Source organism: Plectropomus leopardus, chromosome 6, assembly GCF_008729295.1.
Source record: "Plectropomus leopardus isolate mb chromosome 6, YSFRI_Pleo_2.0, whole genome shotgun sequence".
NCBI lineage: Eukaryota > Metazoa > Chordata > Actinopteri > Perciformes > Serranidae > Plectropomus > Plectropomus leopardus.
In genome coordinates this window covers 2,569,498-2,588,439 of record NC_056468.1, presented here as the reverse complement: position 1 = coordinate 2,588,439, position 18,942 = coordinate 2,569,498, and the positions used below count along the sequence as shown (strand labels likewise).

General features: G+C 38.0%; 1 protein-coding gene across 1 annotated transcript in view; it reads right to left on the bottom strand.

The window, feature by feature from the left end:
- Positions 1-281: 281 nt before the first annotated feature.
- The window catches only part of pnpla7b (patatin-like phospholipase domain containing 7b), a 39,863-nt gene continuing 21,202 nt past the window's right edge, over positions 282-18,942 (bottom strand). Inside the window, exons 15-35 of the mRNA XM_042488512.1 lie at positions 18,695-18,844; positions 18,370-18,447; positions 17,253-17,458; positions 16,983-17,114; positions 16,548-16,671; positions 15,778-15,967; positions 14,720-14,869; positions 12,816-12,879; positions 12,281-12,449; positions 10,627-10,809; positions 10,361-10,479; positions 8,359-8,515; positions 7,983-8,099; positions 6,936-7,005; positions 6,593-6,709; positions 5,428-5,576; positions 5,152-5,304; positions 4,941-5,057; positions 3,206-3,290; positions 2,655-2,785; positions 282-2,520 (exon numbers count right to left, since the gene is read on the bottom strand). Of these exons, the coding sequence (XP_042344446.1) occupies positions 2,461-2,520; positions 2,655-2,785; positions 3,206-3,290; positions 4,941-5,057; positions 5,152-5,304; positions 5,428-5,576; positions 6,593-6,709; positions 6,936-7,005; positions 7,983-8,099; positions 8,359-8,515; positions 10,361-10,479; positions 10,627-10,809; positions 12,281-12,449; positions 12,816-12,879; positions 14,720-14,869; positions 15,778-15,967; positions 16,548-16,671; positions 16,983-17,114; positions 17,253-17,458; positions 18,370-18,447; positions 18,695-18,844 (2,721 nt within the window). The 3' untranslated portion in view covers positions 282-2,460. The remainder of the gene's footprint in view (positions 2,521-2,654; positions 2,786-3,205; positions 3,291-4,940; positions 5,058-5,151; positions 5,305-5,427; positions 5,577-6,592; positions 6,710-6,935; positions 7,006-7,982; positions 8,100-8,358; positions 8,516-10,360; positions 10,480-10,626; positions 10,810-12,280; positions 12,450-12,815; positions 12,880-14,719; positions 14,870-15,777; positions 15,968-16,547; positions 16,672-16,982; positions 17,115-17,252; positions 17,459-18,369; positions 18,448-18,694; positions 18,845-18,942) is intronic.

Below are 18,942 nucleotides of genomic sequence, written 5' to 3'. Positions count from 1 at the left end.
GTGTTCTAATAAGGGAAAATGGGAGAGAAGTCCATCCAATATATAAATATGGGAGAAAATTCCATCCAATATATATATAAAACAAAATTTGAGGAATTTCCCTTAAGGGGTTCTTGAGCTTTTGCACTCTTGAGAGGCAGACGGTTGGACAACCAGAAAATATAATACCTCTGGCCATGGCTCTTACCAGAACAAAGGCATAAAATAGTGTACAATCAAGCACCCTTAATCAATAAACACATGTGGTATAAAAAAAAAGGAAATTAGACAATAAAAATGAATGCTGGCTCACTAGTTTAATGGCACAAAGTCACGTGTGCAAAGTCAGTGAGGGAGTATCCACACATGCCTTTCTTCTCAGTTCATACAGGCACAGAGCACCATGCGCAAAATAGCAGAAATGAAAATGAAAATGAAATAGAAAATATGTTGAGACAGTCATGCTCTGATAACAAAGACAAGGACTCACAACATGGAGACATGTAATACAATAATGCTGCATGTATAATGCGGATGGATTAGTGAAGATATTCAAAGTCCCTTCATGTTCCGCAAAACAACAATCAATGCAATAACTGTTATGTGCAGTCACTAAAGGCCACAAAAATTAGTAAAAGCTTATTACAGTCATTGTTCACATTATGCTTGTCACACTCATGGTGTGCATATTCCTCTGCTCAGAGAGAGAGAGAGGACAAATCCCCTGCATCACTGCACAGAAATATTAAAGTTAACACTATAACTCAAGTGCATTCTAGTCATACTAAACTTATGTTTAATGTTTTAACTTCCATGTAAACATCATGAAATGCTCTACAGTGCTTTAGGAATCTGAGCTTATTATAGTAAGAAGTCCAAAACAGAGGCACTAATTATTGCAAAATATTATGTTGAAAGATTGCATTGTATTTTGTAGTTCTGCCCTGCAAAGACAAAACGCAGCAACGACATATTTGTTCAAAAGTAAGTTTTTAAATGTAACTTTCTGACATGAGCTGACATCTTGGTGATTTCTTCAATTCAGTGTCTTAGAAGTTCTCAAGCCTCTTTACCACTGCACCAAAAACCCACTACACCCACTAACATCTAGCTTTTGTACTTATTGTAAAAGGTTACAATCAGCATTCACCCCCCAGGTCAAATGACTATGCAGTAGTCACGGGTATTTATTGGCTTCTGCTCCGATCGGCAGTGACGAAAACACAAGCTCTAGGTGCATGTGCTAATCTGAGCTCCTTTACTGGCACAACGCAATGACAGGACACCACAAAATACTATCTCTACCCAAGCAACATTTGAATGTCTTTCCAAGATAGTCTGCACTGAGTTTTAAAGAGAGACTGAATAAGAAATAGAAAAAAAGAAATAACTACTATAACATTTTCACTGGCCTCCATGCTGCTTTCTTCTGTTTATTAACATATTTTCCACCATGATCACAACTCTGTTCTTCCTCTGACTTTTGTGACATCCATGTGCTTTGGTGTGGTCAAGCTACCCTCAAATTACATATTTAAATGTATTAAATTGTAAATTATTATATCGATTCAACTAATATTAGATGTACAGACATATGTACATTCAATTCCTATAATCTACAGACAAAATCAAAATTAAGTTTATTTTCGTGAACATAATTTGTTGGTGCATTTTTCGTTTTCTCCTCAAATTATTAGGTTATCCAAAAGGAGTGCACTGTGGGATTATTTATTTATTCATTTATTTTGGTATTGGTTTGTCCTACAGCAATTTTTCGGGGGGTAAAATAATGTGTCTAAAATGTAAAAATGAAGTTTTGACAACTTCTGTTTGTTACACAGTTTTCCTTTTTTCTTTCAGTTAATGTACTTTGCCTTTGTAAGACAGTTGTGTGTGACATGCTTGTATAAAGATAATAACCTTTCCAGATTTTAAAGGCTCTCATGGTGGTTCATATATTTTCCCATATTTTTCCATGGCTCTAAAAATAAATGAATGTGTTAAATAAGATTAAAAAATATTAATAAAGCACAAAACACTTCTGTATTCCCATGAATTCACTGCTTTGTAAAATATTCTTTGCTTTTTCCTGACTGCTCCAAGAGAACGGACAGAAGTCATATATTTTCTCTGTTTGGATGCACATCCATCAGAGGCATAATGTTTTAGGAATTCCATAACAAGTGGAGACCCTGGGTGTTACTGATCAGTTTGAACTATTAAAATGTAAAAAATGCAGGAAATGAGGAGACAAACTGAGGCTCTTCACTCTGTTAAAACTCCCTCCTATGCTGGAGGTTTGAGCCTAACAGGATGTCACAGTATCCATCGACAGCTCAGTGTCTTTGAGGAGGACACTGAGTTCACTACCTGGCTGCTGAGAGGAAAAACTAAGAAAAAAAGGTTCCTAGAAAAGTTGCATTGAAATGTGTGCTGTGGGCCAGGATCAACAGCTCTGACAGACACCTCCTTTGACCATCTTCATGGACTTTGTGAGACATTCTTCGGCCGGCGTCGAACTCGGATTTGAATTTCCTCGTCCTGTAAAAAAAAAAAACATGAAAAGTCATCAATGTCTTCCAGTGGCTTGAAGAAGATCTGTGGTGATGAGAAAAAGGTAAGTGGAGATGGTTCCGTTGATTTTAAATGATTGAATGCAGTTGGTTTTAACGTACTGTTTCAGCAGTGTCTGCCGTCTCCTCTCCCTCAGTGTGCTCACTGCCGGCAGTGAACGCCTCAAAGTCAGACAGAGCGCTCTCCACTGCCTCCTCGTCATAGTCTGTCTGGTATTCATCAGACAGTTCCTCTAAAGGCACACAAAAACAACATTCAATTCAGTTTTTTCTGTGAAACCCGTGATCACATCATATTTGCCTCAGAGGGCTTCACAGCATACCACACTCCTCTGTCCCTGAACCCTCACAGCGGAGAAGTTTGAAAAAGAAAATTTAAAGAACTTTGTGTGTTTTCAGATATGAGATTTGTATCCTTCAGGGTGATATTAAGTTTTATTTCCTCTCCAAAGGCAGAGGCTCTTGTTATATTCTTCTGGCAGCAATGATGACTTCCTAAATGTTGACTTTATCTCCAAATTTAATTTATTTAATTTATTTAATTTATAGATTTTTTTCTCAGTTTTTCTACCATTCTTTTTTTTGCTTGTTTTTGCATCAATAACATTTTTGAGGCACTGGCTTGCAATTTCAATATTTTACTGATAACTCACCATCAATTAAGGCAGTCTTGACAGGTTCAATTCTCGACACAATCTCTGCCAGGTCAGTGAAGGAGGCGTTCGGACAGGTGACCACCTGAAAGATGCAAACGACATCATTCCAAAGACTTTAAATTAGCTTCAGTGTTAGCTTAACCCTTAATCTGTCTAACAATACATTTAAGACAGACAACAAAAAACGAGAGCTGAAAATGTATCAAATAACAATTTTATTTTTCTGTCTGTACAGATCAAGTGCAGTGCAGTCTATTGTCGGTTAAGGCATCTTAGATGATTACAGCAGGCAGGTTTCCATTACAGATTTGTGCAAGACCTAAGCAATATCTTCAAGATGTCAATAAAACACAATGTGCAGATGACTGTGTTTCCACTGAGTGATGTTCTGCGACTCCTCTGGTGATAACATTCAATGAGACATGGCGATAAATGTTCAAAATATTAGCAGCTTTATTTCTGTTTCAGCCACCGCAGTAAAAGAATAAAGTGGATGACGAGATTGTGGTTCACTTAGCAACGGAAAATCAGAGACTGCTGTGCACACATCTTCACAGAGACATGGTGGTTAACATGATGAAGCTGTTGCAATGGATGGGTGGACCTTGTTGAAAGCCATAAGGACATAAGACTCTGATGTAAATTCAAAAAATGCACAGCAGGATTGTATGAAACAAAGTTTAAAAAAGGACTAATAAATCTACCTTCAACTCCGCTTTTAAATGTAGCTGTTTTAAATGATGTTTGGCCCTATATTTTTGTTCTTTGTGTTTTCTGTGCTCTCGACATCTTAATGATTCCTCAAGATTTAAATAAAGGTTGAATGAATGAATGAATTAATGAATGAAACATCTTGTTTACAATATCTGCCTCTGTGGTCACCATGGATGCAGCTATTGTTTTATGACGTCAGACTCAGGGTACATGGATCTCCCCAAGTTTAAATGTAGGACTTTGAGTGGCATTCCATTGTTCTTTTTCTAGTAGGAAGTCGGAATATCTTGACTTCCGAGTTGTTTAGAACGTAGCATTAACCCTCACTATGACCACCAAGGGGGGCGCTTGCATTAACATGGGGGAAACACTATTTGACAGGGGAACACTTTGATACAACACCAACTGGCTCAACTTGCTCCTCCTCTCCTGCAGCACATTAGAAGTTACAGTGACTCACTATCGCCTCTCAGGTCAGGATGTATCATTACAGATGGGACGTCCCTGGCTGCTTAGCAATGGATATCTCGGCATTACAATACATAGGCATCTTAGACATAACGCCCAAGCTGTTACTTGTTCACGTTCTGTTGACAGGGTCAGTTCATTTTTTGAATATTTTAAACTAAAATCATGTCCAGATCTTACAAAGTGCACCTTTAACGAAGTGTTTTTTGTGCCTAAACCCAACCATATGCTACCCACAGTATTAAAGAAAGGTGAAGTTACAGCTGCTATATAATGATGTATAAAAATTGTGCACCATGTGTGCAGAAACATACAGTTCTAATGTATATTCTGGTGATTGGGTCGGTTTGAGTGCACAATACTTTGTGATAAACATCAGAGAATGAAACTGCAGCTTCTCTAACCTTTAAGAGTGTCGGTCTGACCAGGCCATCAGGTCATACTGCCATTTGTGGTAACACAGAGTCTGTACTGGTCTGAATTCAAATAAAGCTAAACAGCATGATTATGTCTTTATAATCTCCCAGCAGTGTCTTTAGTTTGCACTCACATGTCCGGCTTTGGTCTTGTGAAACTCGGCCTGGTGTCTGTCCTTCAGCATGCTGTCCACCACTCCGCTGCGCTGCCACACATCGAACAACGTCTTCCCGTGCTGATATCCCACCTCCTGCAGCCACAGTGAGGGAGAGTTAGGGGGAGATTCTCAGCCTGGGCTGGGACACAGGTGGATAACAGCACTACTGAAAAGAGGAGAAACTCACAGCGATCTCGTCAAACTTGCCAAACTCCAGCGTGCCATAGCGGTCGATGAGCGGCCGGATGTACTCGCAGTATTCGCTTTCTTTGACTAGTTCCAGCTGCCGCACGCAGCAGACGTAAGCAAGCCGTGTTTGGATCTCTGCCATGTTCAGGACCTGGAGAGGAAAATGCAAGGCTCGACTTAAAAAGTCAGTTCAGTAGGTGATATTGCCATTTTGTAATTATTTTTGGTAAATGGCTCAAAGAAAATCTAGAGACAACATCTGTCATGTGTGTACCTTGACTTTCTCAGCCAGAGGGTTGAAGCGTTTCCATAGCAACCACCAGCCATTCAGGGAGTCCCCATAGTTGGTCAGGTTGGTTTCATCCCGACTTCCAACATCAATCGCAATCACAACTTTGGCCCCCATGGAGCGAGCCACATCGGCTGGATACCAAAAATGAAAGAAACACAACTTAAACAACCTTCTTTCTCAATCATTGACATGACAACATTAGAGATTCATGTTGTTTGCTTGTGCTGGCTGTCAATCAAATAATAACATAACACCCTCACAGTCCTGATGATGCAGATTAGCTGTGTTTTTGGCTGTGTAACTTTTGATCAACTGTTATTGCTTTAAACTTTAACTTGGATTGTTGTTTATTCACTGGTGGTTGTTATAAAAAGTGTATACCAACTGAAAATTAATGTTCATTTCTACAACTTAAATTCAATAAGTTAAACAATATCAAAGTGAATTAGAAACATCAGCCTCTCCTCAGTCTCTCTTGGCTGTGGCTCAGGAGATAGCTAGATTTAGAAAATTATTTTTTAAAAAGCTAGCAAAACATTTTCAGAGAATCATATTTCTTATTATCATAATTATATATTTAAAATATTTTTACAAATTAATTAGACTTTTTTAAGCAGTTATTTTTCAGATTTGTTTTTATGTTGCTTTGTTTTGTTTTTTTACTGTTGTTTGTTGTGTGTTATTCTATTACTTTTAAAAAATATTTTCAGGTAATTTTCTTGTACTTTTTTACTACTTTCTTGCTAATTTCTGAGTCATATTTTCCCTTGCCCTCTTAATGTAAAAAAGTGGGAAAATGTTAGTTAGAAAATGACAGCATCTGTCCTCCATGACAGGCATTAATAAGTCTAAAATTAAACTACCAAGTTGTCCTTTTTGAAGTTTAATTCTTCAGCTTCGTTTTTGTTCCTAAGAGGCTAAATATGTTTAAAGTGTTTTTTTCCATAAAGATTTGAATTATTGATTCGTTTTAAGGCTTGGAACAGATCTAGATAGTCAAGTCTATAAGGGTGCAATCAATTTTTAAACGAAAGTCTTGAATTACTTTGAAATACTGTGGACAACAGATGTTCCTAAATCTTGCAGTGCAATGTACTGTGTAATTTACACTGTGTAAAGTCCACTTCCACCCTTTGGTGTCTCTCACCAGGCAGATTGTTAATGTACCCTCCGTCCATGAGCAAGTGTCCATCTTTGGGATCACAGAGAGGCGGCAGGTAGCCCGACAGAGACATACTGGCTCTCACATACCGCCACAGCGAACCTGAAGAGGAGACACAAGCAATGTTTAATAAACAGAAAGAAAAGAAAAAGAGACAGCTGGATTTGAACAGAATTAGAACTTCGATCTTTTTTTGTGTGTGTGAGTCTAAAAATACAATTTCAGAGGGGATTCTAAACATATAAATGTATTCATGTTTTGCAATCTTCTATAACAGCAGCTGGAGGTAAAAGAAGAGGAAAGACAAAAAGTCCAGAGTTGCACAGACCGTAAGTGTGCACTCTCATGCAGGAAGCTGTGATATCTGTTGTAATGTTGAAGTACGGCAGCCACAGGTCCTACCAAAGGAGAGGGGGGAAAACGAGACAAAAAAAGCATTTTTTAAATTTTTTTTCCACTGATCTGATAATTCTCAAAGTATTCTCTATCTCTTTTTAAATGTAATTTTCAGGTCAATTTCTTTGTCACCTGTTACTATTTTTTTTGCAATTTGCGGCACATTTAATGACACGTTGCTGATTGCCTTTTTCAAAAGTTTTTGAGACAAATCAAACCAACTTGCTGACATTTCAAATGTTTAAATGCTTTTGAAGAGCATCCGGAGGCAGCACAAGAAAACTGATGTCAATCTAGGTTTCAAAGATTAATTTTTTTCACACATTAAAATGTTATTCTTAAAGAAAATGCCACAGTATCAGCTCAAAACAGCAATCAAATAACTTCACACTTCACGTGTGAAACAAAGTTGACAAAATTATCTAAACTAGAAACTGAAGTCAAATGATGCTGAACAATGTTAGATTGAATACACTCTAAACACACACAGATGAACTGATAAGAGTCGAAACTGGTGCCACTTTCCTTAAGAGGTTTAGAACAATAAAAAAGTTCTCTTAAATTTGGCCAGGTCTAATAAACCCTCCTGCCTCACTGCTTAGCTTTTATTCTTTGTCTCTTCTCTAAATTTGTTTTTAAGAATGGAAAGAATCACCTTTTCAATTTGGCTTAAGGAAACTAAATTTTAAGAAATTTGGAAGAGGTGGAAAATGTATATTTCCATGAAACACCCTCTTTTTGTTTAAATATATTTATTTAACTCTGTAAATTTAAATTTACTTTAAATGCGGAACACCCCATGTTTTATGTTCATTTGTTGTTTGTTTTTGTTTTCTTTGTTATTATTTCTACACTGTAAAAAATGAAAAAAATGATCTGCTCTGTAAAAATACTTAATTAGAGATGATTGTATGACTGTTGATAAAATGCCAAAAAACAAAGCTGTTTTAAAGAAAGCTTTCACCTCTATCTCTCTTACCTCTATCTGTTTGCCCTTGAAGACGGAGCTGATGCTGGAGTTAAAGGAAGCTCCAGAGAACATGGAGGTCACAGGGTAGGTCAGATCCAAGATCTTCTTAAAGTAAGAGGTCATGTCCTGAGAGAGACCAAGGTACAAAGAAAAATGTAAAAAAGTGTGTATTGATAGGGAGGGAACAAACTTAGCTTAAAGAAGAAAAAAATGTGTCGAGAAGAGAAAACAATGGAATCTTGATAAACATCAGAGCAGCTGCCATAATAACAAGAAACCTTAATGTAAAGCCATAATTAACAATAATGACAAAGATCTAACATGAGACATTTGTGGAAAACGTTTTCACACATAAATGCTTTTTGATTCTTAGTTTTCAACACACCATAGCCCACTCACGAGCCCGGACTCTCATGCGACTGCTGCTCTTCTCCTCAGCGTACAGCGCTCCCATGAAGGAGCCGATGGAGGTCCCGCCCACCATGTCGATGGGGATCCCCGCCTCGTTCAGAGCCCGCAGGATACCCACCTGAGAGCAGCCCCTGGAAACAGACAGGCCTACAGATATCACACATATCACATTTTGTTCTACTACTATCAAAAATTTCAACCCTTTGGGACGCATTTTTCATTTTTTGATCATTTTGGCTGTGTTCATGGCATACATTTTGGCAAGATTCTGTATTTTTGTTAAGTCAGTGAACTTCCAGCTCAGCTCCTACAATACACAATAAAAAAATACACTGTGGAAACTAAATTGTTACTGTTGCTAAACTGTTACTGTTAAGTGGAAAAAATGCTCCATTGAAACCCATTCAAACTGACATTTTCTATCCCATAGCCATCAAAACATAAAAAACATGCCTTGTATTATTTCTGGGTGTCATTGTGGGCTTTTCTGGAATTTGTCTTTTTTTTATTTTTTACTTTTTTCCACCAGATGATGGCATTTTCCTTTTACCATATTTGGCATTTGGAGAAAATGCATGCTATTTTCAAGTACACTGTCACAATCAATGTTGCTGCTCACACTGACATATCCGAGACTGTGATAATCAAAAACAAAATATACTCTATACAGAGTGTGTGTGTGCGTGAAAGTAATTCTTTTTTTTAAATCTAAAAACATAGTGGCATCATGACAAAAACCTGGCATTTAAAGGGTTAAAATTCTGAAAATTAATGGATATTTGATATTTATGATTAGGACTGATGATGGTTAAAAAATGAACTCAATGAAAGAAAAAAACAATATTAATGTATACTATTTTTTAAAGCTTGATATTGAAAAGTGCATTCTGTGTGCAGATCGATACCAGCATGTGTAATATTAAAGTCCAACAAGTTTACAGAGCCACAGGTGCACAGACAGACAGCACTAATCACACAAACACACTGAAATCATGGAGGCTGGGAGTAAATCTAGTTTAGCAGCTGACTCAGGTGATAGCTGAGAGAAAACACAGTCCCTACCTTGTTAAAGCTCCAGGACAAAGCCGTGAGGGACAGAAACAGATCCATAAGAACAAAATCAATCAGAACAGGCCGCTTATTGGAATATACATATTTTATACACACTGTACACTGATGTAAAGTGATAATTTGATTGCTGTTTTGAGCTGATACTATGGAGTTTTCTCTAATAATAATAATAATAATGCAAAACTGTAATTGTACTGAAATTGTATTAATGGAGTCTGCACATGTAATGCACATCAGTTTTCAAAATAAAACTGCGCTGCCACCCTGTGCTGAGCTGGTTCTTCTCATGCAAGATTTTTTAAAATCCACAACAAATATTAAAACAGTTTCTATGCTTTCTCAAACTATTGTAATGATGCACATATGTATATATACTCAAGTCAAGTCAAGTCAATTTTATTTATAAAGCTCATTATCACAAAATACACTTTGCCTCAGAGGGCTTTACAGCATACGCCATCCCTCTGACCCACATCGCCTAAGGAAAAACTCCCCAAAATACCCCTGTAATAGAATATACATATATACACAAAAATCAGCACTAATATTATTTTATTTTATTTTTTTTTACTTTTTCTTGCATATTTTCTTGTAATTTTCTTATAATTTCTTGCTACTTTTTGGGCCATGTCTTGTTGCCTTGCCTTAGCCCCATGTTTTTGAGAGAAATCAAACATATTTGCTTGAGTTTTAAAGGGTTTATCTATTAATCTGTAGTGTACTGCTGTTAAAATATATGTGCATTATATAAAAAATGCATTTAGCATCGTTTGAAATTAGCAAAGCTATAATGTTTTTTTTTTTTTTCAAAAACAATGATTAGTCGATCGTTAATTTTTACCAATAATCGATTGAGTAAAGTGCTTATGATTTGCAACCCTAGTTCATACGAAAAGAGGCAGTACCTGGCGCCCCCTCCACCCAGTACGAGGGCGATGCTGTTTCCTGTTAAGATCCTGGCCAGACGAGAGAAGTCGGAATGACGATCTGGACACTTTTCAAACACACGCTGATACAGCTCTCTCTGAAAAATACACACACACACACACACACACACACACACACACACACACACACTCTCACACACACACACACACACACACACACAGAAATGAAGCATTTGCTAAGTAAGTCAGAACTGCTCTTTTAAGACTCGGTTGGTGGTTGGTACCAGCTTCGGTAAACTCCTTCGGGAAAACACTCTGCGAGGGCAGGACAGGTGGTGGTGCCTGGAGATCCAGGTCCGCATGTTGAGCCACTCGGCCGTCCCCTTAGGCAGCGGGCCATCCTCCCTGTGCAGCAACACCAGCTGCTTCTGAGCACGAACTGCACTGCCCTCCAACATGCGCTCCAGCTACAAGTGAAGAAAAGTGAGAAAAGGACACACGCTCACTCAGCTCATCATGAAGACCCGAAGACTGGCAGCTTATAAACACCACGATGGTGTGGCTGAAGTCAAAGTCAGTCTTATAGGGCATACTTGTATTCAAAGGCTACAAACACAGCCAAAGTCTTACTCTTTTTACTATGTTGTTGCTCCTTAGCAACAGTAACAGATTGTACAGAGCTCATTTAGCAAAGACGCAGCTGCTGGTAATGGTGCTTTAACGGTGGTTTTATAGGAGAATGTGTCTTACTCACGTCATATGCCTGTATTTTCATTATTTTCATTGCAATTCCTCTGAAACTGAACACACGTGAACTTCGCAAACAGACAGAACAGTACTATAACTCAAGAATAAATCCTTCCATCTACACACCACAGTGTGCAGTAGCACCTCAGATATTCTACCTTATATTTGCAGCCTATTTAAACCTTGTTTTCATATTCACTAAAAGTTTTGGTAACACTTTTTTATGAAGACCACATCTATAATGAATTTTGAGGGCATAGTGAATTATAATACATTCCTAATGCTTTATGACTACACTTACAAACACACGGTGCTCACTGATGCACTAACAGCCTTAAAACATTATAGATGTGAGTTATAGTGAATTATAAATGTCAAGGGTCTTATGGATGCTCTTGACTTGTTAAAAACTAGAGGTTGACTGCTGGGGCTCATAATGCATTATAAATACCAACAGTTGTCATTGTATGTGTTAAATAAAGTGACCTAAATATTCATGCATTTATAATAATTTTTTTCCCATTCTCTGATTACACGGATTTGTTCACTCTTCAGCCCTCTAAAGAACTTTTAGGATTTCAATTAAGTTTTGATTGACTTCCTGTGTGGAGAAGACCCCCATCCATATTAGTCCTTACAACTTTCGATAAGAGTTTGAATGGATGTCATCATAAGTTGTTAGTGTGTGTGACACCTGTCCCTGTTCCCCTTCCCCCGATGTAATTGTGGCCCATGTCTATTAGCACAGACTGCAAAAACAACCTAAAATGCTGTAGCCTGCATGCCAGGCCAGTAGTTTCCGGGGTAACTTTGTAATGACACACCATAGAAGACGACCATGTGCATGCTCCAAGTTCAGCTGTGATGTCGCTGCCTTCACAAGATCTGCGCGTTGTAAGTTTACACAGCGAAAGACGCGGTGGCGTTTTCAAAAGATTGCACTCTGGATTCCCGTTTCAAAAGTTTATGTTTTCAGGCCCCCAAAAAAACGCTGTTGTCATGTGAACGAAAGGCCATCCCGCAACAATAGTTTAATTTTTCATGCAAGAACCGCTGCTGTGTAAACGGCCCCTTGGTTACATTCTTTACTTAAGTGAATTTGTTTGGATTATTTAACTGTTAGACTGGTATTTCTAAATAAAAACATCCTGTGAGCTTTCTGCTAAATAAAAAAGGTGAATTTAAACTGACCTCACCCACGGTGGGCTCCTGCTCACCCAGTCCCACAATGATGATGCAGTCCGCTTGGCGGATGCAGCGCTGCGTCCACGGCGTGAGACCAGAGTCTGACTGGTAGAGGACGATTCGATGGATGTCTTCCTGCTGCCCAAGCCAGCTGGACAGACGGTATTCATGGACACTTTAAAACATGAGACATACAAACATGAGCCAGTTTGCAGCATATTACCTGTTACCTCGTGTGTAAACCAGTTCACTGTAAATTCAAAATCAAATCCTGTCTGTTTCTCTGGAAGCGTGTAACTATTACAATATCACTGTGAATATTAACAGCTGTTTTACCCCTTTAAACCTGAGCAAATTGGCTTGATTTCTTTAAAAAACATGGGAAAATGCAAAGGGCAGGGAAAGAACAAATGGCTGATCGATCCAAGTTTCAAAGGGTTAATCAGCCTGTTTTAAGAAAGAAAAAGGCGGCGATGCCTGATTAAACTTAAAACATCTCAACACATATATTAACTTTCTAATCACTCCAACAAATATGTACCTGTCCAGAGCTGCAGAGCCCAGGCGCTGTTTGATGATGTCACTGGTCAGGAGCAGAGTGGGACCTCCAGAAAACAAAAACACATCAAAGCGTTTTTTAAAATAGGACCTACGCAATAGTAGTGAATGAAAGTGTGATACAATGGGTCATAATGCAGATTTTTAAGTAGATTCTCCTAATGCCTTAAAGTCAATACATAAGTGTTTGCAAATTTACTTTTTATTTGCAGTTAGAAGTGACTTTTTTATGCAGTCTTTATATAAGCTTAATTTAAAGTGACTGTTTTATCATCATTAGCTTGGTAATACTTTTGACTTGGCTGTACAAAGAATTTCTTTATTTAATAAATTAAGAGTCAAAGTCCTGTCAAATTGTAGAAATTACAACATCTAAGTCGTTTTTAGATGCAACAGCAGTGTAACGGAACAAGAATTACACACTTAATATGTAGGACCACAAAAAAAAGATTGTTTCTAACTTTGAGAAGAGACACATAGCAAAGTGCAGACCAGTGTGAGGCTGAACATGTCGTACAGCTCCTCTCCAACATAGCATTCTAAATACCACCAAATATAATATATTTGTTTGTTTACGACAGCTATTGCACATCTATCTATTCTGGAAGATGGATCCCTCCTCAGTCACTCTTCCTGAGGTTTCTGTTGTTTGTCCCCCATTAAAGGTTTTTCTTTTTCACTGTGAGGGTCTAAGAACAGAGGGATGTCTTGTGCTGTAAAGCCCCCTGAGACAAATGATTTGCGATAATGGGCTTTAGAAATAAAATTGAACTGAATGCATTGAATTTGTTACAAATATTCAATTAAGAAAAACATTATCATAAACATCAACCTCAATGAGTTATAGAAATACGTGTGCTCACAAACTCATACACATCTCCTCATGTGGAGTTCAATCCATTTAAATGTTTCCCCATCCTTGCTGCTATGTTAACAGAACCAAGCCATTGGTAACAGCATGACCTGTCATGCCATAACGAGAGACACAACAGATCATCTAACAGAGGAGAGAGGGAGCTGTCAATCAAACAGTCTGCACACACCCACAAAGGTCTAATCAGGCAGCATAAGTGACAACAACTGTGGACTTATGGGTGAAGGTGGTTTAAATACTGGTTATTAGAAAGAAAAGGCTTGCCCTATGAGACCTACCAATGTCTTCTATTGCCCTAAATATACTCTGCCAGATACAAAAAAATAAAATATTTACCCGTATGCATTATGTAGGGTTATGGTTACACATTACTATCACTTTTCCCTTGGAAATTTGTATAAAAATAAACATGATGTTTTCTTCAAAGTCAAACTCTCTAAAATGTTCCCGGATGTCAGTTTCACTTGTGACAGGTGCAAACTATCACCTGCCTCCCTGGCACACTCACTTTGCCTGTGTCCTAATCTGTCCACTTTAGTGGAGCTCCACTTTAAAAATATTGTCAGATGTTATTAAAATGACAATTCATCCAGATCCGTTAAAAGCTATTTTTGGCTTCACAAGATTTGTTACTTTATTAGCCAGGATACCTTCTCTACAGGAAGAACTCTCACTTGTCCGAGCTAGACTCAGAGACTGAGGGAGGTGATGCGGCATCTCAGACTTGAGAAACTGAGATTAACTTTAAATGGCTCTTCTGATAAATTTGTGCGAAACTAACTGCCTTTCATGTCCTTCTTTTTGCTATGCTGTGAGGCAGTTTGTATGTTTAAAAAAACTGTTAAAAATGTGTTTTTAAAAAATGAACATGGTATTTTTAAGTTGAAAGCACTGTAAAGGACTAAGTGGTCTCTCTATGAATCATGACTCTTCTCAGGTAACCTGTACAAATGGTGTGTGCATTTGTGTGTGTGTGTGTGTGTGTGTGTGTGTGTGTGTGTGTGTGTGTGTACCGATGCCACTGAGTGCATGCTGCAGCTCCAGAGTGAAGGCAGTGAGGGGAACGTCATCAGACACAGGCAGGATGGTCACAGTGGACAGGTTGGAGGCTGGATTCCCAGCATCCCACTTGCTGGTGGGGGTGTGGAGAGCCAGACTACGCGCTGCAGGGCAGAGGAGTGTTTCTCTCATTGGATGTTCCAGACAGAAAAAAACATTTTTTAAATAATGTATATGTGCAATATAATGTTTACGGTATGTTTATGCTACTTATGCCTAATACCTGCCCTTGATGTCCTGCATATATCTTGATTTCTATCTCATGTTATAGTTAAGTTCAACTTGATCTCTGCAGCCAATGTCACAAGATACGACGCATGTCCGAAGCATTTAAACCTTTAAACCTTTATAATTAAGTTACAGAAAAAAATGTACTGTACATTTATTGATATTTTTCCTTGTTTTTCTCATTTTTTATGTATTTATATAATTTTAGCACTTTTATGAAGGCATTTCCTGTTTTGTTTTATTTATTTACTTTTCTTTTGTTGTGCTAATTTTCTCTTTTTTGACTTTACAACTTTTTATCAATATCTTTACAATAGTCAGTCCATCTCTCGTTTCTTTGATAACGGCCTTCTTTCGCTGTTTTGAAAGAAATCAGGCCTACTGCTCAGGTTTCAAAGGTTTAAGTGTAATTGCTTTTATTTGTGTACAATTTTGTACAATTATGGTTACAAATGCTGTACATTCCTGCATTCCTGCAGAGTAACATTTTGGTTAAAAACATACAAAATGCACAACAATCAAATTAAAAGATGAATTTGACTGATGGCGTTATAATTTTTTTTAAATTCTACATAGAAACCATAATAATACTGTTAATGTTTATTAATTTGGCCACAATAATTGTGTTATAAAAAATGAATATTGTGCTAACCCTAATGTGATCCAATCAGATTACTTCCAAGCAACTGGGCTCACATGACAACTGTTGATGTTCCTATTTGTGGCAGAGTGCATGAATTCAGTCCGATCCTGACATAAACTAGCAAAAGCTGTTTGTAATTACCAGCTAGAGGTCCGTTGACCTGCTGCATGTTGCCCAGGATCTTCTGTCCCAGCAGATGAATCAGCCTGGTGACGACCTGAGGATACCTCCTCTTGATGGAGTTCAGAGCTCCTTCAGGTAGTTTTGCCAGCTCCGAGTCTCTGACAGCGTGGACCGTGGTGGCTCGGTTCATGTGGGTCAGGGCCTCCACCTGAAAAATCCACAAATAAGTTGTTGTACTGCCATTTGTAGTCCTGTTTCCAGTGTGTCATCAAACCTTTAACATCTGGATCGACATCAGTGTTCTTGTGCTGCTTTCACTATTCAAACCTCTGAAACCTGGGAGAACTGGTTTGATTTCTTGGGGAAAAAACAGAACAGCAAACTCGTAAGAAATGTCCTGCAAACTGTAAAAAAAAACATTACAGGGAAATTATCTGAAAAATAGCTGGGTGAATTATTACATTTTTAAAAAAAAAACCAACAATATTAATAATTCTCTTAAAGATACATTTATTGATTATGTTACAGAAAAAATAATAAAGATATATTTTTTAAAATGACTTCTTTGAAGTCATTTTCTTTTTTTTTTCTTTTTTGATCTTTTTTTCTTTTTGCTTATTTTCATGTAATTTTCAAGTATAGTTTTTACTAATAATTTACTAATTTTTATGCAATTTCTTGTTAGGTTGCTTGCAGCCTTGTACCTGTGTTTTTGAAAGAAATCAAGCCAATTTTCTCGAGAATCAAATGGTTAAATTGCGTCTTTTCAGCAGTTTGTGACCACTCACCACACCAATTAGATCCCCACGGCCATACTCGCCAGCCAGCTCCTTCTTCCCATCATCCTTTGCAATGACAGAGCGCAGTCGGCCACTGAGGACGATGAAGGTGCTGTCTGACTTGTCTCCCTGTCTAAAAAAAAAAGGAAAGAAAAAAATCCAAAAAAATGAGTAATAAAGTGTCGAAACCCTTTGAAACCTGAATTGACATCAGTTTTCTTGTGCTGTGTTTAGGTGCCTTTCAAAAGCTATTCAACCCTAAAAGTTTCCAGAAACTAGTAAAAGGTGATAAGAAAATTAGTTTTGAAAAGGCGAGATAATTATTTGAAAATTTTCTTGGTTAAAAAATTACAAATAAATCTGCCCTCTACCTTCTTCTTCTTCTATTAGTGACACATTCATTCTTTCAGTAAGAAGCCTGTCAACAGCTGCATAGAGTGATACCTGTAGACGGCACGTCCAGCCTCCAGAGCCATCCAGTCCAGGGCGAAGTCAATCTGTCTGACAAACGGTGACACTCTCTTCACCACAGTGTGAGCGACGTTCAACACCACCCTGGGCTCCTCGCGCATTATCCTGCAAAGTTCAACACAGGTTTTTTCTGCACTTTGGTGCTGTGATGGGAAGAAACGCCTGAGTGTTGTTTGTGTGTGTGTGTGTGTGTGTGTGTGTGTGTGTGTGTGTGTGTGTGTGTGTGTGTGAGCGTGATCCTACTCGTAGAAGTGGGCCTTGGATATGGACAGGAAGGTGCAGTCTCTGTGAGCTCGCACGGAGAAAATAAGGGGCTCCCCTGTGAGGACGGCCAGGTGACCCACCATCTCCCCTGGGTGGGTGACAAACAGCAGGCTCTCCTCGTCACGGTCGATCATACGCTGGTTAACATGGAGCAGCCCCGAGATGACAAACGCCACACTCACATCCTGGAAAACGTGTTGAGAAGAAACATAAAGCGTGGAGGAGGAAGAGTTCTTTGTCAGCTTCATGCAGCTGTGTCACTGAGTGGAAAACCTGGCCTTTGTTTATTTACTTTGCTTTACTTTAGATCTTTATTTTTTAACATGCCAAATAAAATGTGAGAATATAAATACAAATATAAGTAAGAAAAACAACACGAGAATATCCATCAGACATATTCTGTAAACGAGTATTTCACACCTAAAGGGAGAAAAAGGTGGTTAATACTTGTGAAGAAGTTGAATTTTATTTCATTTCACTTTTAATTATTATTACTATTATTATGAGAATGCACAAACTCAGACAAAACCATCGCCCCCCCCTCTCCCTCGTTCATGCTCAAATAAAGGCAAAAAGCCCAAAAAAAAATCTTTAAAAAAACAATGATAATAATGTGTCACTCAAATAAATATTTAAGTTTCAATAATCCTGATGTAATGATAAAAAGTCTGTTAGTATGCTGTCTTACTGCTCTTTTTTTTTTTTTTTTTTTTTTTTAAATCAAACATGAATATTCCCAATTTCTGTTCCAATAATCACTACACATACCGTGATCAAATCAAACTAGAATTAAACAGTCAAGGCAAAACAAGAACACATCAATCTGAGTTAACACACACACACACACACACACACACACACAAGAAAAGAAAGTCAACACACTCTCCACACTACAGCTGTCCTATAAATTAACCCCTCTGACTATAATACAAATTCCTCTCAATACATTTTAACTTTCTTCTATTTGAAAAAACTTTTGGACACTATGAGGCAGCAGTGGATTTATTCCTCTGTACACACGCATTTGGTGTTGAATAAACTGTCTGTCCCACCAAGAACAACACACAGAGAGGTGGGTTTCTGTCATCAGACTGACCTGGTCTCCCTGGTGAGCCACGACAGTGCCAGCTTTCACCTGCCGAAGATTCACTCTCCCCTCCAGCAGGTTGGGGTCCTGATAAAAAGACAGAACATTTGAAAAACACTGAAAAATGTCTTTACACCAATCTGTCTAGAGCATCCAGGTATAACTGCTTCACTAACCATGGATTTCTGATTACAAAACTGCTGATCACTTAAATATTAATTATTAGCTTAGAATGTTTCACATATTTTTACAGTATTTCAATGACTACATTTTCACACCATTTTTTTTACACCAGTGAATTTTTGTTTTCTTACAGTTAACATTTGAACTCTACCTGTATCTGGATGACCTGCAGCAGATCCTTTTTGGCAGCTTGGAAAATGGCATTCACTTTATTATGCTGGACATTTCCTTCTCTGGCGTCACTGTAGTGATAAACAGCAGATGGAGTGTGCTGCATTGTCACACTCTTCTTCAGGATCGACTGAGGAGACAGAAAAGGGTCATTTAGACTTTAGAGAGACATTAAATCAAACACACACTCTCAGTAACCCTGCTTATTCCTATGCAGTGTCTGAAAAG